The 21,899-nt window shown below is 26.2% G+C and overlaps 2 protein-coding genes across 5 annotated transcripts; both read right to left on the bottom strand.

The window, feature by feature from the left end:
- Positions 1-368: 368 nt before the first annotated feature.
- Positions 369-4,869, bottom strand: LOC113553463 (glucose dehydrogenase [FAD, quinone]-like). 2 transcript variants are annotated; one of them, XM_026956798.1, is made up of 3 exons: positions 4,065-4,869; positions 1,515-1,767; positions 369-1,234 (listed from the first exon to the last, which is right to left on the bottom strand). In XM_026956798.1, exons 1-3 carry the CDS (start codon positions 4,800-4,802, stop codon positions 552-554), a joined length of 1,674 nt encoding a protein of 557 aa, XP_026812599.1. In that variant the 5' UTR covers positions 4,803-4,869; the 3' UTR covers positions 369-551. The 2 variants fall into 2 exon arrangements, with proteins under 2 accessions (XP_026812599.1, XP_026812598.1); XM_026956797.1 differs by having other exon boundaries at positions 371-1,234; positions 1,452-1,767.
- A 2,259-nt stretch (positions 4,870-7,128) lies between these two features.
- On the bottom strand, positions 7,129-21,113 carry LOC113552958 (glucose dehydrogenase [FAD, quinone]-like). Of its 3 annotated transcripts, none has more exons than XM_026956021.1 (3): positions 14,857-15,654; positions 13,992-14,307; positions 7,129-7,981 (listed from the first exon to the last, which is right to left on the bottom strand). In XM_026956021.1, exons 1-3 carry the CDS (start codon positions 15,592-15,594, stop codon positions 7,296-7,298), a joined length of 1,740 nt encoding a protein of 579 aa, XP_026811822.1. In that variant the 5' UTR covers positions 15,595-15,654; the 3' UTR covers positions 7,129-7,295. The 3 variants fall into 3 exon arrangements, with proteins under 3 accessions (XP_026811822.1, XP_026811823.1, XP_026811820.1); XM_026956022.1 differs by lacking the exons at positions 13,992-14,307; positions 14,857-15,654 and adding exons at positions 19,440-19,755; positions 20,308-21,113 and having other exon boundaries at positions 7,131-7,981; XM_026956019.1 differs by lacking the exons at positions 7,129-7,981; positions 13,992-14,307; positions 14,857-15,654 and adding exons at positions 17,404-18,269; positions 19,440-19,755; positions 20,308-21,113.
- Between the last annotated feature and the right edge of the window lie 786 nt (positions 21,114-21,899).

Genomic DNA, 21,899 nt, shown 5'->3' with positions numbered 1-21,899 from the left:
GTTATACCCGCGCATGTGTAGTGTCTTTGTCCTATTAACATATCATAGCAAATTTGCATTCAGCAGAACACATTTTGTCAAGTTAGCTTTAATATTAGAGTAAATTTACCTATTATCAAATTTAAAGCTAAGAATATTATATAGGCAATGCCTTATGTTTTTATTGATATTATCATTTTAAAGCGAGTTATGACAATTTTAACGTTTTAATATTTTAGATAACTATAACTTATTTTAAAATTATATTATTAATAAAATCATATGATATTTTCTAGATAATATTCTTAGCTTTAAATTTAATACTAAGAAAATTGAATCCAATATTAAAGCTAATATCACAAAATGTGTTCTGTTGAACGCAAATATGCTATGATGTAAGTTAGTAGGACAGAGACAACACATGAGGGTATAAAATATAACGTCCTCTTAGATAAAAAACTGATTTATTATGCGTTTGCAATAAAGCAATGTTTATTTTACTATAATAATTATAAAGTCATTAGTTTCAAAACCCTTAATTTCACATTAATTTAATTAATAATTCACTCATATTATTTTGACCAATAACTTCGAATCATATCTGCTCCCTTTTCACCAACCATTAATGTTGGAGCATAAGTATGTGTACTTGGAATGTGTGGAAATACAGATGAATCCACAACTCTCAATCCATCGATTCCAATTACTTGTAAGTTTTCGTTAACGACATCTCCCATTCTACACGTACCGCAGTGGTGATTTGAAGTACTCGTCACGTGTATTAGTACGCAAGCCCAATAATTGTCAGATTTAAATGGCAAATGTTCACATTTTGGGTATGGTACTGGGTTCAATTTAGCCGCTACACTCTGAAATGCCCGTGTTTCTTCTACAAATTTCACTGCATATTTAACGGCAAATATATTTTCTTCAAGGTCAGTACTGTTGTTGTAATAATCAAAGGACATAATAGGTGGGTGAATTGGGTTATTGTTTTTTAGAGTCACGCTTCCCCGAGCGACAGGTTGTAACAAAAATGTATTAATGTAGAAAACATTTGGTTTATCCGTTATTGGTGTTAATACTAGTTCATGTTCTTTTCCTGCTGGTGATCTTATGTATGCTACACCTTCTCGTCCTAGTGGAACAGTGAGTGGTCCTCGGCCATACTTGAACCATTCATCAAATAAATAAGGATCTGATACACTTTGTTCAGTCAGAACCGGACCCGTTCGATTTACTATGAATTCCAAACCTAAACAACAAATACAATATTGTAATATAATTATTAATTAATATGATATTATACATGTTATATTTTATTTCAATTAAATTATTTACAACTTTCAGTCTTGATAACTTGTGCACTAAATATTGTAATCAGCATATAAATATGTTAAGACATAAAATAATTTTTTTAATTGACAATTTTTAATATCAAAGCTGGTTTTATGTTAAATAATTAGTTATACCGATTAAACCATAGTGTTCATGTAAATGTTGTCCTACTGGTAAATCTTGAATAACTGATATACCGTGATGCCTTAAGTGCTCTTTTGGTCCGATCCCTGATAACATTAGTAACTGCGGTGAATTGATGGGTCCAGCTGATAAAATTACTTCTTTTTTAGAATATACTGTTCTGACTTTTCCCTTTTTAATAAACTCCACCCCGATTGCTTTTTTAGTTTTTGGATCAATAAGTATTTTTGTTACTTGGCTTAATATTGCTATATGTAAGTTTTGACGATCTTTAGCCGGGTGTATAAATGCTTTTGATGCACTTACCTACAACAAAACAACTTACTATTATATTTATATTAAAATGAAACACAAATATTTATATTTCCGTGAAAATCAGTGCCAATGTTTTGCAACTGATTTGCAATTAGAGTTATATAATTCATTACCAATAATTATCACTACAATAATTCAAGTCTTAATAGATAGAAATTACCTTCACGTAACTACTTCTATATAGCCTACCTCTATTTTTTCCCTTTCGATATTTCATCGGTTCCAAACAATGCAAAATGTTTAAACTATTTGCAACCTAATTAACACACGATTCTCATGTCAACTTATACATAGATTGTGGATGAATATATCTTAAATAATAAAAATACAGTATCATAATTATTGAAGATGATATAAAATAAAAATACTTGCAAATAAAATTTTTTTCTAGTTTTGTTTCAGATTTTAATTATATAAAGCTGGTAAGTCGCTCTTATCTCGTTCAATTTTCCCATTTTCGAATATTTTTCACTAGTATCACAAGTCCTTATAGTTATACTATTCGTCAGTCGTCATCTATCATATTATATTCTTTTCAAATTATTCCTATACATATTGTCATTATAAATTGTATTCAACACATTTACTACATTTATCAAGCTATCATAATTAAAAGTTATTTTTTTTATCTCAGTCGTAATCTCTTTGTTTTTTGTAAATATACTATATAAAAAAATTACCATATCATTATTATTATTATTCATAGGAAATGGTAAAAGTAAAATATTTCAAAGTAAGTAAATTATAGAACAATTGTAATGTAGATATGGAAATCACATATTGGAGCATTTAAAAAAATAAACAAAGTGAATAGTGATACATATATTAGTTTGAAAAGCAAGGGCACAAAAAGAACAAATTAATAAATACCAAATTAGGTATATACCTACAACTTAAAATAAAAAATAAATAAGATAGGCAAGCGGGTACCACTTTGCTTTACATTAGGTGTCGAATGAGACTTTTATGGGTGCATTAAATTTTATTTGAATTCAATGATACCTATACAGTATATATATGAATGTATTTTTTGTAAGTTTTATTATTAGCTGTATTATTTTTTTATTTTATAGTTTATAACTACAAAATATTTTGATATTTTTACCGTAAATAGAAAATAATAATATGAATATTTGGTGAATATTTGAAGTATGGTTATTTATTTTCGAGTTACCTGTACTATAAAAACAAAATTGATTTTATCAAAAATTGGATTTGTGTGAAAATTTCTGTTTTTGCTTGATTTTTTTTTCCATTTAAAGAAAATTACTGGTTATTAAATTTAAATTTCACCATTTTAAAATACAAAATATTAGATCCAATTTTCTATCAAAAACTTCACTCAACATTTAAAATCGAAGTATTTTACTGAATACTTATCGTGTATACATACAAGAAAAACCTCACATAATTGTATAATCAATACATTCATCGTTCTGCTCAGAATCGAAAATTATAAACAAAAAAGGTTAATCGATTATATGTTATGCAAGAATTATCGTACATTGATATACATTTTTATTATTTGCTTAATTATTGATTTATAAAATAAATTTTTTTAATCATAAACAACATAAACAACACAACCAATATTTTTTACTATAAATACTAACATTAATATGATTATTTTACCAGTCCTAAATCTGAAAAATTATTAATTAGTTATTATTACTTATTAAAAATAGAGAACGAAAATTATACACGATTTTTGTTGAAATTAAAAAATATAGTAGAAAATGCCTACCTACTTGATCGTTTCGTGTTCGGTAAATTTTAACAATACGTATTATTTTAAAAATAAAATTAGAATTCCTTCAAAAAAATATTTACCTGCGAGTTATCATAAATAACGACAATAGCAATATTTCGTAAATATAAGATTTTAGTTAAATTATAAAAACTGTTTCCAAGTAAACCTGTTATATGCAGGGGACAGTGGCGTAGCCAGGGGGGGGTTAGGTGTTGGACACCCCTCCTTCAACCGTATTTATATCAAAAATATAATGTTTATAATATAGGAATACAATGATTTGGTCGTGGTAAAATGTATTTTGTTATACCGAATTCACATTACCGACCGCATTGGTGATAATAATCATTATCATTCAATTATTTTATTATTGTATCACGGTTGTAGGTTGATTTTATTTTATTACAGAACCCCACCCCCTAAAAAAAATCCTGGCTACACCACTGGCAGGATATATGGTTTATTTGTGTATCATAAAATAACTGATACTATATACCCATGTGCCTATATTATAGGTATTGGGTATATGTATATTTACTCGGCGTCCATTTATTGTTGTGACTTGAGAACGTGATACACCATGTTCTTGATTAATTGTATAATCAATATCTTTTTGTAATCCCAATTCAACTCCGGCTTCGATAAACATGTCAACAAGTGGTGAAAGATAACGTACTCGTTCAACATGTAAAATTCCGTTTTGTGAATGGAAAGATGAGTTTTGATATTCTGGTATAGAATTGTTTTCAGATTTTAAAAAATAGGGTAATACATCTTTGTAAGCCCAACCAGGATTTCCTAGTGCCGCAATCGTATCATAATCTTCCTTTGTTCCCCTTGTGTAGAGCAAAGCGTTTATGACAGACGATCCGCCCATGCCTTTTCCTTTTGGCCAAGGACATCGCTTATTCTTAAAACCTAAACAGCCGTTTTTAACTGGTTCAGCGGTATAGCCCCAATTATAACTTGTATTTTGCAGTAAGTTTGCTGCTCCTGGTATATCTGTGTATAAAGTCTCGTCTTGTCCTGCTTCCAATAATAGCACTGACCAATTTGATTGTTCAGATAAACGATTTGCCACCACACAGCCTCCAGCACCAGCTCCAATCACAATAAAATCATACTCACGCGATATAGGCCTATTACCTACAAAATTGTTTTCCCTAAATGGAATCCCGTGTTCCTGATATGGTCCATACTTTAACTGGTAAAATTGAGAGCGTATTGAAGGTGTAAACGAAATAAAAAATACGATAGTAAATTGTACAACATTCATTATGAAACTAGCATAGGTAATATTATGATTACTATCAATTGACAATTATTGTCATTTCACTTTGTAATAAAAAAAAAAACTCTAGTAATATCAATATCAAAATTTTCATCGAAACTGTTTTCTGTAAGTCAACGTCTCCACTATTTATAGCAGGAAAGTACTTTATATTTTGCTAATTTATATTACTCCTACCAGTCCTATACAATTTTGATAAAGAAATATTGTATTTAAATTAATTTTACCTATACGGTTTACAGATTTCTTTTAATATCTGTATAAACTAAGTTGTATTATGGTTTTGATCTTTGAAATGTAGGTTATTTGACTTTATATTTTTTACTTGATTTTATAGTATCAAATTTTTAATATTTTTCTTAAAATGTTACACAAGAATATTCAATAATAAATTATTGTACGTAAAGAAAATCTATTCAAAAACTGTTTCCGCAGTTATAACTATCTTTTACAAACTAATACCTGTATATCGAATTATTGTCAAAATGTCACTATCATTAATTTTGTCCCTCAAATTTTTTTAAAAATTAACTATTGATAATAAATATTAATTAAATTATACTGCTAATTATAATCAATGATTGCATTCTTTAATTTATATAAGTAGCGATAATAACACTAATGGCCAAATTATCGAAGCAAAATAAGTAATTCAATTGAAATAAAGGTAGATAAGCAAGTACCGCTCTACTCTAAATTACCTTGTAGTTGAATGGGTCCCTATTATGGGTGTGTTAAATTTAAATTCAACGATATGTCATTCATGAGTCATTATATATGAAAAACGATTGTGAGCGGAAACTGTTTGTTAACATATATCACCATTCACGAAGTACATTTTATAATGGTTTTTTTTAAATATACCTAGTTTTAAGATAATTTATTTAACATTTAGTATTATAGTTGTTGATTTGCTGTTTAAGTTGACATATTTTTTTCAGAAAATATTTTATTTATTACCTATTTATTATTAGTAATAATTATTATAATCATAGGTATATATTTATACTATAATATAATAACAATTTATATAATTCAAAATGTAATAACATAGTTCTGTAACTATAAAACAGTAAACACAAATAAATATTATCTTAAAATAAATCAAAAATGTCATTGCATATAGAAAAATTCATAATAATAATATAAAATTTATAATATAGCTAAAAGTTTTATGTCCTTGCGATTAATATTTATAAATTATTACAAAATAATTAACATCATTATTCATTGACTCATTGTTTAAACTAGTAATTCGTCCGAATTTGAATTTAAAAATGTCTTAAAAAACTGTTGTATTTTTATATTTTTTAAATTAAATGGTTTCAATATGAAGTATTTACGAGGAATCTTGTTTTACATTTTCAAAACTTAAATTTTTATGCATATGTATTTTTAACTACAAAATAGTTTGTGATTTTGACAAAGTTCGTTACAATTTTAACTTTAAATGTATATAAAAAAAATTATATGAAAAGAATTTTATCACTCCTTATACTAGGAAATAAGAATCCTACATTTCTTAAATATTGCTTTTAACTATGTAACCTGTAACCTATCGGCAATATATAGAGCCAAATAGGTATACACGAGTCTTCCTAGATTGTAATTATACCTCTTTAATAATGTTAAATATACCATATACCATTTTATATTATTTCTTTATATAAATACTTAAACGTAAAATAGAAATTTTAGTTATTTTGTTGTAATTTAAAAATATTATTTGTAGATATTTGAAACTGTTACATATATTTTATAATACACATAATGAATTTTTCAAAATATTTAAATTAATTTTATGATAGTATTGCCTATATTTAAACCACGAAGTCTCAAACCCATATTTCTACGATAAGTCGATATTGTAAATACTATTGTTTACTTAAAAGTTAATTAAAATTATGTACTTATAAAATAGAAATAATAGAAATTATAATAATAAAATAAAGGAAATATTATCGACAAAAATTCCTCTTACCTACCGTTATATCAATAGTAAAACAAATAATTATAATATCAAAAAAATCAAGCAAAACGTATATTTATATTTAATTATTAATTAGTAATATAAACTGACTGACCATTTCCGCTCAGGATTGTTTTTTGTTTGCAATGATTTATTATTGAATACAAATTTAACACATCCTTTATAGTAACCTTTTCACTGACGAAATACACTCAACTACTACTGTAAAGTAGAGTGGTAACTTACTTCTCCCCTTTTATTTAAAATGATGTTAGTGTAAAACACGGAATTAAAAAAACAATTATTTATATAATTCTAAGTGTATTTATTTTTTCATAAAGAACTATTGTCACTTGTCAAATATAATAGATCTATAGTTTGATAATTAAAATACAATAATATGATTTTAATGTACCTATATTAATTATTTAAATACAATGATAATTAAATAGGTACAACTAATAATAATTATTGTTTTGTAGTGCAAATAAATATTTTATTCTAATAAATTATTTTGACCAAAAGCTTCGAATCATATTTGCCCCTTTTTCACCAACCATTAAAGTTGGGGCATAAGTATGTGCGTGCGGAATATGCGGAAGTATTGAAGAATCCACTACTCTTAAACCTTCAATTCCGATTACTTGTAACTTGCTGTTGACAACGTCCCCCATCCTGCATGTACCACATTGGTGATGCCAGGTATTTGTCTGGTGTTGTGATAGACAAGCCCAATATTCGTCCGACCTAAATGGTAGATGTACACATTTCGGGTACGGTTTTGGGCTTAGTTTACCTGCGATATCTTTAAATGCCTGTGTTTCTTCTACTAATTTCACTGCATATTTAAGTGCAAAAACATTGTCTTCTAAATCAGTAGTATTGTTTTCATAGTAACCATAGGACATAATGGGCGGATCCAATGGGTTTTTGCTTTTCAAAGTTACGCTTCCACGGGCGTCTGGTTGTAACAACACAGTAGCAATGAAAAACATATTTGGTTCATTTGATAAAGCACCAAATATCAATTCAATTCCTTTGCCGGATGGCGCCCTTACATAACCTAAGCCATCCACTCCTGCTGGTGCTGTTAATGGTCCTCGGCCATATTTGTACCATTCTTCAAATAAATGCTTGTCTGCAATGGTTTCTTGCGTCAGCGCTGGTTCTGTTTGATTAACTTCAAATTTGATAGCTATTTATGGTATTAAAAAAAAATATATATATATAATATTATATTTTTCAATACATTTTTAAGTTTAAAATAATAATAGTTAAGTGATCATGTTATTTTAAAAATGTACAATTTTTCAATTGTAATCTCAGAAGTCAAGATAAAAAGAGTTTGAATGCGTATTACACTCGGTTCTACTGTACACTTTACTATTTACAGTAATATACCAAATAGTTAAAAATATTTAGTTAAATTAATTGGAATACAGAACTAGGGTAGTACCTGCCACATGGTGCAATACAGATTATACATATTATATAATAAAAAATCTGTATCTTTATAATGTATATTATAAATTTATAACTGTATGCGTGTATAATAGGTCCTTCAGTTACTTAATCATGCCCTGTATATAATTTTAGATTCTGAACGGAGTGATGAATGTATTGGTTTTACAATGATATGTGTTTTTTTTACGATTATTTTTTTATATTTGTGTCTGTCATCACGTTTTAGAGTAGTATTAGTACTTATATTTTTAACTTTAGCCACTCTTTGAAAAGGAAATTGAATCAAGTTGGTACTTGGGAGGGGGGTAAAAAGCGTCAGCAAAAACCCTAAAAATATAACGGAAAAACGGGAATTTTTAGGCATAACCAGTTTTTGCCAAAACCGATTTTTTTATTTTGTTGTAACTCAAAAACGAATCATTGTAAATACTTGAAATTTTCAGCAAATATTTATGTTTGGTGAAAAATATTAATATTTATTAGAGTGGTCCTTATTTATAGAGGTAAGAAAAAAATATTTATTATTTTAATGTAGGACTCCCTCACTTTTTTCATTATGAAAAGAAAATAATTTTGGTTAATTTTGGTCGTGACTACTCAATCCTTTCCCGTGCCTCTAGGGGTTGAAAAATAGCCAACAAGGGTAGTTTTATTATTTTTTCGACCTAACTAAATAAATACATGTAGTTTAGTATTAGTGTTCCGACGTTGTCACGTTGTTTAATTTTTTGCAGCTCTAATTTCGTTCTATATGTTTAATAGTTTAATACTTATTTGTATTTGCTATTCTTTTTAAGACTAATAATGACTACTAGGATCATAGACGTAGCTAGAGTCATTAAATTGAGTGAGCTCAAACCTCAAGCTCACAGTTAAAATGTTTAACCGAGAGAATGGATTATGGCACTACACCTTCACCCTTAATAAGCAAGAAAGTATATTAAAATTATCAATACCAACATTTTCAATAACTTGCCTATTTTCAATTCCTATTTCATTTTAGGGGGCTTGAGAGGTTGAATAGTGGGCTAAGCCTAACCAAGCCCTCTCTATTTACGTATGTGACGTGATAAAATATATTTAGTCGACCGTTATACCAATGAAATAACTGTAAGCAAATTACCGTCCAATATTCAAATATTAAAAACTTTATTTTCCAAACTGCATTCTATACGTTGTAAAACTTAATGTAAGAGATAGTGCAAAGTTTGTAATTAAAGAGGTTCATATTTTGGAAGAAAACATGAATACTAACTAAAACGGAAAAAATTGTATTAATAAAGTAGACTTGTTAAACAATGAATGAAGAGAATTACAAAGACATGCAGGTTATTCTGCATAAGACTATATTATCTGCAATTAATCATACATTATTAAATAGGAATAATCACAAATGTATAAAAACATTAATTTTCGATACAATTGTGGTAAATACTGGTCGACTAAATGGTAAATATATATTATTGGAATGACTTTTGGAAAAAAATGTACTATATTTATTTCGCTATAAACTTAAGTTAACCAAAACAAACGAGAAAGGATTATGTAACATTTGAATATTTTTGTTCTTTGTATATATTGAAGCAGGGTTTGCTGCAACATTAGCTTCGACCGCACCTTATAATGATCTTAATTTTACTATAAAAACTTTATAACTATAAAATAAATGATGAAAGTATATGAAGAATTGCATTTAATAAATTTAAAAATCATTTATGGTATTTAAGTCCTGAATCGGTTGCTTTGGCTTTTTTTGATATTGATATATCAGTCAAAACATAAAAGAATAAATAGTTAATAATAATTTGTTTAATATATATTGAAGTATTAAGTGTATAAATTGCATTAAAATATGTTTTGATTTAGTTTTAATTACCAAATTACCATATTTTTTTTTATGTATACGAGTATAATGGCAAATTACCGTTTTTTGATTATAATATTTATAATATTTAATAAATTTGACTCCAACAATGAATTGAAGGATTCAATGAACATTTTAGATATAAACATTTTATTAGGAAATATAGTTTTGTATAATTTTTATACAAATATATTTTTTATAATTCTATTTTTCCAATAAATATATTTGAATAACTAAAATTTGTCAATTTTGTTAAAAAAATCAAAAATATTGTTCTTTTATGTTCTATAATTTAAGCTTTATGCATTTTTTTGTTAAGTATCATATTTATTTAGTTAGGTCGAAAAAATAACAAAACTACCTTTGTTGGCTATTTTTCAACCCCCCAAGGGCACGGGCAGGGAGTGAGTAGTCCCGACCAAAATTAACCAAAATTATTTTTTATCACAATGAAAATTTGAGGGGGTCCTACATCAACAATTTCAAAGTTCAAAAATAAGGACCACTCTAATATTTATATTTTCAAAATATTTTGACTTTTTTTAAGCTATTTGCTGACAATTGAAATTTTTGATTTTTCTAAATTGTTTTTCTTGAAATGCTAATAAAAAAAATTTGGCTTTCCAAAAAATCTTTAAAATTTAATACAAGGTTTATTATCAGTTGTCCTTATCGTATTAAAAAAAATCAAAAATAGTTTGTCACAATTTTTGTTTATAAGAATTAAAAGTTCAAATGTTTACGAAATATATCAAAATCACGAAAATTTGTAAGGAACTTTGAAGTTGAAAATTCATAAAATTTTTGTGATTTATACCTAAGGTTAAAAAACCTAATACAAGGTTTTCCTTCAAATAATTGTATAAAAGAACTCCACTGTTAATATAGCAAACATTTTGTGAGCGTATGAAATTTAATGTTTTACGAAATCGCGTAAAACAACGATACATTACAATTTAAATATAGGTAATAATAACATAATGTATCCTACTAATTATTCTAGACTGACAAACCAACTCTGTTCAGAATCGCTTTTCGTATATAATGATACCTGTCATTTCATTCAAATTTTATACATCCATTGTAGTGACCTACTCTCCATCTTTACTATACATCAGAGCGATACCCACTTGTCCGTATTTTTATTTTTTATTTTAGTGTTGATAAAAATTTGTAGGTGTGGTCAAAAACCTTTATAATTTAATTTAAAATCTTGCATATTATGTTTATATGTCAGCAATTAAAAAAACTTAAGTCGTGAAATCATGTTTTTTTTTTAAATAAGCATTTCAAGTTCACATTATTTTAACCAAACTCTTCAAAATCACGAAAATTGACATGTCATTTTATAGTTTAAAAATGCTGAATTTTTATAATTAACTCTTGAAAATTTAAAACGAATGGTGTAATAGAAAACTATGTTAATATTTGTATATCCTATAATTAACAGTAAGTCCTTGTTTAGGTTCTTGGAAAACAAATTACCGAAAAAAACCGCTAATTAAGTGAAATACTTTTTACATAAACATTATTATAATATGTTTATGCCAATAAATAACAATGAATTATATTAAATTTATTAATGATATGGCAAAAATTGTAAAATCACTTAACATTTTAATTACAAAAAACTTTTTGGTAGGTAATAGGTTATAACCGGTATTAATCACAACCATAACCGCAACCTCAGTTTCATATTTTTAAGGTTTATGATTAAAACTAAAACCTAGGGAATTTTTTTTTGAAAAATCCAACCGAAACCGGAAAATACATAAAGTTTACAATACCTGATTTGAATTACACATTTTTACAAAATTCATCAAAATCACAAAAAGTTATAAAAACTTAAATTTTTATAGTTAAAATATAAAAATTGAATAGATACAATGTATATTATAAGTAGATATTTCATGCTAAAACTAAAAAATTTAAAAATCTATTAATTATGAAATCTTAATTATTTTTTATAGATATATTTGGAGTACATAGTTAAAATAAGATAATCAAATAAAATCACATGTTTGACAAAAATGAAAAATGATTTTTCGTTATAATTCCAAAATATTATTCGTAGTCTTAGAACATTATGAATATATTGTGCAATTATGTTATTAATTATTAATAATAAATAATAATAATATGTATTAATATATTATTTTACTATATTTAATGTCATTTTTAAAATATGGAGATTAGATGCTATTTATTTATATTATAGACCTATTCACATTGTTTTACTGTAAGCTGGTATTAACTCGAAAGTTAATAACATTAATGAAAATATATAATATTAAAATAATTAAATACTAATAATAAATAAATGCTAAAATTAAATCAACCTACCGTAATACTAATATTAAAATAGATGACTTTAATAGTAATATAAAAAAATATACCTATATGTAATATCATGAAATATAATTATTAATAATATAGGCTGACAGACCACCTTTATTTAGAATCGTTTTTCGTATGTAATAATATATCATTCAATTCAAATTTAACACTTCAATTACAGTTATCCACTCAATATTACGTGTCCATAATACACAACAGATTGATACGCCCTTTTTTTTTAAAGTTCAATATTATTAAAATTTTAAACACAATTTTTGTAGGGTAAAGAATTAAATTTAAATTATTGATGGAAATTTTCATTGAAAATTGGGAAAAATTAAGCAGAGTAGCTTAATCCGACGATTTAAAACTGATTCTCAAGTACACAATTACTTAACACAGACCCGTGGGGGGCTTCTCCCTCAACAACATTATTTATATTTTGAATAAAACTTTTCAGCTACACAGATATTCAGATATTTCAATTCCAAATCTAGTATATTTTGATAGTAATACCAAAGTCCTACATGTTACAGTACTAAATAAAAAATAAACAGCATACATAATTTATTCAATATACTAAATACATGATAAAATTAATAAGTATTATTTTTGATATTAAAAATTGTAAAATCCGTTGTATAATTTACGTAAATTAAAATCCACATTTTAATAAAAATTATTTTGGACATGTTAATGCTGTCCCACCATTTCAGTGAAAAAATATAATTGGGGTACTCAAAAAAAAAAAAATAAATAATAAAATGGCAGAGGAGCTCTGTCGCCCTATGCTCCCAATTCAAGCGTTGATTTTCAAGTAAAAAACTTCATAGAGATTTTAATAATATTTTCATATTTATTTTATCTGCTAACTAGGATTATCAATTAGCATTATATAGGTCAGGGTACTAAGTAGTCCAACCTTTTATAGTTGGTGGGTCAATTTACACATTCACAAATAGACCGACCAGAAGAAAAAAAATTATATTATTACCTATTCATGTTTTATTTTATATAATGCACAAATTATTACATTACAGATTAAGTTACTTATAATTAAAATTAATTAATACGATGATTGCTTTGTTTTTCAGAAGCCAATTTTTTAATATCAATTGAACACCCTGTGGTGGCTAATCTGATGCACGATTCTAAAGATCTATCGTGAATACGGTTTCTTGATTTAGACTCTATGAAATTCATTGTAGAAAATGGCCAATTTACAAATACACGTACTTCCAAATAATGATAAAATTTCAAGAGAACAATTTCGTTATATTGGGAATAGTAATAATTATAATATTATTGTGATTTTAATTTTTAATTAATAAAAAAAAATTAATTTAATTGTTAGGGGGGAAGCAAAAATAAACGCTTTGAGGACCATGAGTTGGACCCCCTGATAAATATATTCCATATATTATAGTAAAAAATATCGAGTACCGTTAAGATTTGAAATGGATATTTAAAAAAAAAAAATTAGACCCCAAACTCTAAAAGATATAACATTATTATTACTTGAAATTTAAAATTAACATACCCAATGTGCCATAGTGATCTTCTAAATGTTGTCCTACTGGTAAATTTTGGATTACTGGTATACCATGATGCTCTAAGTGCTCTTTTGGTCCGATTCCTGATAACATTAGTAACTGTGGTGAATTGATAGGTCCAGCAGATAAAATTACTTCTTTTTTCGAATATACTGTTCTTATTTTTCCCTTTTTTATGAACTCCACCCCGATTGCTTTTTTAGTTTTTTGATCAATGAGTATTCTTGTTACTCTGCTGTATATTGCCACATGAAGATTTTGACGATTTTTGGCTGGCCGAATAAAGGCTTTGGATGCACTTACCTATACAATAAAATATTTATTTAGCTGGTAAAAATCAAATACATAAATAAACATTAAACATAGTTATTCACCAACTTAAAAACATTGGTATTTTCTATTATTAATAAATGATAGTTCAAATTTTAAATAATAATTATGGTATACAATAATATTAATGAAATATTAAAACAAAATTTCATTATTAAATGTCGTTAATTATGTTTAAATATAAAATCGTTTCGGGGTTTTCTTATAAAATTAATTGACTACGGGTACCTACTACCAAACTAAAACAATTTCATCATACTAAGAAGAAACAAAATAGTATCAAAAAAATTAGTGAAAAATGGTACTATATTATTATTTGATGGATTATATGAAAAATTACAAAACATTTAATGAATAAATAATGAAATAATTTTACCTTAAACGTGATTTAGTTGTTCAAGATTGGACCATTAAATTTTTTTGACCATTAAATTAATCAATTTTTTCAAACAACCCGACTACTAGTGTCCTTATTATACTTAAATTAATTTTATTCATAAATAACAAATAATATATACTTACTCTATGTCCAAGCAATGTTGTGAGTTGTAAATGAGATACTCCATGCTCCGGATCAACTGTAAAGTCAATATTTTTTCTTAATCCTAATTCTCCGCCAGCTTCTATAAATTTATCGGCACGTGGTGAATGATATCTAACTCGTTCGACATGTAGGTTTCCTTTGTGTGAATGGAACGGTGAGTTTTGATATTCTGGTATAGAATTGTTTTCAGATTTCAAAAAAAATGGCAATACATCATTATAAGCCCAACCATCATTTCCTAGTGCTGCAATTGTATCATAATCTTCTTTTTTTCCTCTTGTGTAAAACATGGCATTTATTATTGATGATCCTCCCATGCCTTTTCCTTTTGGCCACGGACAACGATTATCTTTGAAACCAAAACAACCATGTTTTGCCGGCTCAGCATTATAACCCCAATTATAATCTGTTTCTTGTAAATATAGTAGCGCCGCTGGTATATCTGTGTATATAGATTCATCTTGCCCTGCTTCTAATAACAGTACTCTCCAATTTTTCTCTTCGGATAAACGGTTTGCAACGACACAACCTCCTGGACCGGCTCCAATGACAACAAAATCATACTCACTTAATATTGGTTTATTATCTATAAAACTGTTTTCTCTGAAAGGAATTTCTTGTTGCTGATACTCTCCATAGTTTGAGTGAAACAATTGACTAACAGTTAAAGATGAAAAAAAAATTAAAGTTGTGAATATTATAAGAATATTTTTCATGATGACGTGACAGTCTAAGTAGCGATGGGTCTTGGCTTTAATTAATACTGATGTCAGAACTTCGTGTTAGAACCACGAACAATACCATTTATTTACTTTTTCTCCTCCCTACTATATATACTTTTTTATTTAATGGTTTTTAAATTTTTATGCAATTTACCCATGTTTCTTCTCATGGCAATCAAGAAATGTAGGTTAGTATTACTACTATTACATGAAGTTATCTGCGTATTTTAAATATTTTAATGTAAAAAAACCAGTAAGTTAAGTAGGCTATTCGAATAAATAATTCAAAATGGTTAAACAAATGTTTGTATATTTTTAATATTTTCCAGTTTCTAAAACTGCATTAAATTATTAAGATTCTTGATTAAATAAAATTAAAATAGTTTTAAATATAAATAAAAAAACAGAAAAATAGGAAGTTAATCATTATGTTATGCCTAATATAGGTATATTTAATAATGTTTTTTTTTTTATAAATACCTAGTTAGTTTTAAAATCATTTATTTTACTTTTAGTATTTAAGTTGACATATTTTTTTCAGAAAATATTTAATTTATCATCTTTATTATTACTATTTAATTATTATAATAATATAATAACAATTTATATAACTCAAAATGTAATAATAACATAGTTCTGTAGCTACCTTAAAACAGTAAACACAATTAAATATTATCTTAAAATAAATAAAAAATGTCATTGCATATGGAAAAATGCATTTTAATATAATATACCTAAAACGTTTATGTTCCCGTGATTAATATTCATAAATTATAACAAAATAAAGAACATCATTATTTATTGTTTAAACTAGTAATTGTCCAAAATTGAACTTAAAATATCTCTAAAAATTATTGTCTTTTTATATTTTTTAAATTATATGCTTTCAATATGAAATATTTATGAGGAATCTTGTTCTAAATTTTCAAAACTTAAATTTTTATGCATTTGTATTTTTAACTATACAAAATAGTTTGTGATTTTGACAAAGTACGTTACAATTTCTACTTCAAATGTACCTATATAAAAAAAATTTTATGAAAAAAATTATATCTCCTTATACCAGGAATACTAAATTTCTTAAAAATTGCTTTTACCTATGTAACCTATAACCTATTATCAATATAATATAGAACAAAATGGTATTTACGACTATTCATAGATGGCGTAATTATACCTATATATTATATACATTAAATATATAATTTTTTTATTATTTATTTTTATAAATACTTAAACGAAGACTAGCAATTTTAGTTATTTTGTTGTAATTCAAAACTATTTTTTGTGGATATTTGAAACTGTTACATATATTTTTTAATATACATAATGACTTTATTAAAATATTTAAATAAGTTTTATGATAGTATTGCCTATTTAATCCATAAAGTCTCGATCCTGTACTTATTAAATATAAATAATAGAAATTATAATAATAAAATAAAGGAAATATTTTCGACAAAAATTACTTCAACCTACCGTTATTCCATATATTAAAATAAATTACTTTAATATCAAAAAAATCACGAAAAACATATTTTCATATTTAATTACTAATTAGGAATATACACTGACAGAATATCTTCATTTGGGATCTTTTTTTGTTTAGAGGTACACTCGACTTCCTTTGTAAAGTAGAGTATTAACTTACTTTTCCCCTTTTGTTTAAAACGATGTTGGTGTAAAAAACAAAATTAAAAAAATAATTATTTATATATTATTAAATTTATTTATTTTTACATACAGAACTATTGTCACTTGTCAGTTGTCAAATATACATATAGTGTGATAATTAAAATATAATAATATGATTTTAATGTGCCTATATTAATTATTTAAAAAAAAAATGATAGTTAAATAGCTACAAATGTACAACTGCTCACAGAATACAATATATAAAAGAATAAATAAAGGATAAAATTACATTAAACATAATAAATAATTATTGTTTTGTAGTGCAAATAAATATTTTATTCCAATAAATTATTTTGACCAAAAGCTTCGAATCATATCTGCCCCTTTTTCACCAACCATTAAAGTTGGGGCATAAGTATGTGCGTGCGGAATATGCGGAAGTATTGAAGAATCCACTACTCTTAAACCTTCAATTCCGATTACTTGTAACTTGCTGTTGACAACATCCCCCATCCTGCATGTACTACATTGATGATGCCAGGTATTTGTCTGGTGTTGTGATAGACAAGCCCAATATTCGTCCGACCTAAATGGTAGATGTACACATTTCGGGTACGGTTTTGGGCTTAGTTTACCTGCGATATCTTTAAATGCCTGTGTTTCTTCTACTAATTTCACTGCATATTTAAGTGCAAAAACATTGTCTTCTAAATCAGTAGTATTGTTTTCATAGTAACCATAGGACATAATGGGCGGATCCAATGGGTTTTTGCTTTTCAAAGTTACGCTTCCACGGGCGTCTGGTTGTAACAACACAGTAGCAATGAAAAACATATTTGGTTCATCTGATAAAGCACCAAATATCAATTCAATTCCTTTGCCGGATGGCGCCCTTACATAACCTAAGCCATCCACTCCTGCTGGTGCTGTTAATGGTCCTCGGCCATATTTGTACCATTCTTCAAATAAATGCTTGTCTGAAATGGTTTCTTGCGTCAGCGCTGGTTCTGTTTGATTAACTTCAAATTTGATAGCTATTTATGATATTAAAAAAAAATATATATATATAATATTATATTTTTCAATACATTTTTAAGTTTAAAATAATAATAGTTAAGTGATCATGTTATTTTAAAAAATGTACAATTTTAGTAAGCTCAGGAGTCAGGACTGAAGAAGTTTAAATGTATATTGTGTTCGGGTCACTGTATACTTAACTCTGTACAACAATAAACTAAATAGTTAAAAATATTCAGGTTAAGTTATCAAAGTATGGAGAAGTAGGATAGTACCTGCCACCTGGTGCGATACACCTATATAATAAGAATATGTATCTATATAGTATATAGCTGTGTGCTTGTACATGTCACTTAGATTTTTAATCACCCCCCGTATATACATTTTTATTTTGTCTTACAATATAAATTCTAATTCAAAATCAATCATGCACAAACAAAATTATTTCGGGGGTGGGGCAGTTATCATTTATTTTGTATTTTATTGTCTAAATTTATCAATACCCTTATTGCTAAATGAACCTTTTAAACTGTGAACTTCATGTGGTCATATAAAATAAATGTGACTTTTCGATAAAATTTTTATTTTGGTTATAGGTAGATAACTAATGAAAAATAAATAACAATCTTGTATTCAATATTAATATCTTAGAAATAAAAAGAGAATATTATAAATAATCATAAATACTTCAAGTTTTCACCAAATATTTATGTTTGAATTTCATATGATTAGTATATTTTTTATAGTCTTTTGAATCTTTTTGAGTTATTTATAGACAATAGACAATAAACGTTGAAAATTTTAGTATTTTTTTATAAATGACTATAAAAATTTTTCATTGAGTCAAAATTCTTTAAAAATTAATACGAATTTCCATATAAATTGTCTTACATATTTTGTATAAAGATATTTAAAATACATTAGCACAATTTTTTCGTACGTATTTGAATTTCAAATTTCTACAAAATTTACCAAAGTCAGAACTTTATAAATCAGATATTTGAATTTAATATGATACATCTTATTTAATTTGCATTAGATAAATATATTGGAGTAAAATATATATATATATAGCTGGAATCGAATCCCATTAAATTTTTAAATAGGTTTATTTAATAAAAAAAAATGTAGATATTAAACTTAAAAAATTTAGAATTATTATTAGTTTAAATTTGAAGTTAACATACCCAATGTGCCATAGTGATCAAGTAAAGTTTTTCCAACTGGTAAGTCTTGGATTACTGGTATACCGTGATGTTTCAGGTGTTCTTTTGGTCCAATTCCTGATAACATTAGTAACTGTGGTGAATTGATAGGTCCAGCAGATAAAATTACTTCTTTTTTCGAATATACTGTTCTTATTTTTCCCTTTTTTATAAACTCCACCCCGATTGCTTTTTTAGTTTTTTGATCAATGAGTATTCTTGTTACTCTGCTGTGTATTGCCACATGAAGATTTTGACGATTTTTGGCTGGCCGAATAAAGGCTTTGGATGCACTTACCTATACAATAAAATATTTATTTAGCTGGTAAAAATCAAATACATAAATAAACATTAAACATAGTTATTCGCCAACTTAAAAACATTGGTATTTTCTATTATTAATAAATGATAGTTCAAATTTTAAATAATAATTATGGTATACAATAATATTAATGAAATATTAAAACAAAATTTCATTATTAAATGTCGTTAATTATGTTTAAATATAAAATCGTTTCGGGGTTTTCTTATAAAATTAATTTACTACGGGTACCTACTACCAAACTAAAACAATTTCATCATACTAAGAAGAAACAAAATAGTATCAAAAAAATTAGTGAAAAATGGTACTATATTATTATTTGATGGATTATATGAAAAATTACAAAACATTTAATGAATAAATAATGAAATAATTTTACCTTAAACGTAATTTAGTTGTTCAGAATTAAATGTCCATTAAAATTTTTTAACCATTAAATTAATTAATTTTTTCATACAACCCGACTACTAGTGTCCTTATTATACTTAAATTAATTTTATTCATAAATAACAAATAATATATACTTACTCTATGTCCAAGCAATGTTGTGAGTTGTAAATGAGATACTCCATGCTCCGGATCAACTGTAAAGTCAATATTTTTTCTTAATCCTAATTCTCCGCCAGCTTCTATAAATTTATCGGCACGTGGTGAATGATATCTAACTCGTTCGACATGTAGGTTTCCTTTGTGTGAATGGAACGGTGAGTTTTGATATTCTGGTATAGAATTGTTTTCAGATTTCAAAAAAAATGGCAATACATCATTATAAGCCCAACCATCATTTCCTAGTGCTGCAATTGTATCATAATCTTCTTTTTTTCCTCTTGTGTAAAACATGGCATTTATTATTGATGATCCTCCCATGCCTTTTCCTTTTGGCCACGGACAACGATTATCTTTGAAACCAAAACAACCATGTTTTGCCGGTTCAGCAATATAACCCCAATTGTAATCTGTGTTTTCTAAAAATTGTAGCGCCGCTGGTATATCTGTGTATATAGATTCATCTTGCCCTGCTTCTAATAACAGTACTCTCCAATTTTTCTCTTCGGATAAACGGTTTGCAACGACACAACCTCCTGGACCGGCTCCAATGACAACAAAATCATACTCACGTAATATTGGTTTATTACCTATAAAACTATTTTCTCTGAAAGGAATTTCTTGTTGCTGATACTCTCCATAGTTTGAGTGAAACAATTGACTAACAGTTAAAGATGAAAAAAAAATTAAAGTTGTGAATATTATAAGAATATTTTTCATGATAATGTGACCATTTAAGTAGTATTGGGTCTTGACTATGATTAATACTGATGTTGGAACTTCATATCACAGCCTCAAACAATACTATTTATTTACTTTTTCTTCCTACTATATATACTTTTTTATTTAATGATTTTATATATATATATATACAAGTTACCCCTGTTTCTTCTAACGGCTATCGAGAAATGTAGGTTAGTATTACTACTATTAAATTAAGTTATCTATGTATTTTAAATATTTTAATGTAAAAAAACCAGTAAGTTAAGTAGGCTATTCGAATAAATTAATCAACATGTTTAAATAATGGTTGTATATTTTCATTATTTTCTAGCTGCTAAAACTGCATTAAATTATTAAGATTTTTGATAAAATAAAAACAAAATATTTATCAATATAAATACGAAATGAGAAAGATAGGTACCTAATCATAATGTTATGCCCAAAATAGGTTTCGAGTGTACCACCTAATCATTAAGTAAGTCAATTTATAATGTATACGCATGTGATAAACTTGAATTTAATGATAAATTATTACATATTATACAGAAAAATGTTGATCAAAGAAGGTCTATACATTATTCTATATTATAACAAAATACATATTATATACTTTGATATCATATTATTTCATGATTTATTTAATATTATTTTTATGATAGCGTTTTTGGTATTGCTATTTAAGTAATTTATTTTACTTTAAATCTTGAAATTAATCTAAATATTTTGAAAATATGATTGTGATAAATAGATAAAATATAATAGTCATGAAAAAGTTTTAAGTCCCTACATTTAATATTTTTGAATTACGAAAAAATAAAAATAATAATTCTTTATTTAAATATATTATTTCA

Source organism: Rhopalosiphum maidis, chromosome 2, assembly GCF_003676215.2.
Source record: "Rhopalosiphum maidis isolate BTI-1 chromosome 2, ASM367621v3, whole genome shotgun sequence".
In the NCBI taxonomy this organism is placed as follows: domain Eukaryota; kingdom Metazoa; phylum Arthropoda; class Insecta; order Hemiptera; family Aphididae; genus Rhopalosiphum; species Rhopalosiphum maidis.
This window is presented reverse-complemented; position numbering and strand designations above follow the sequence as displayed.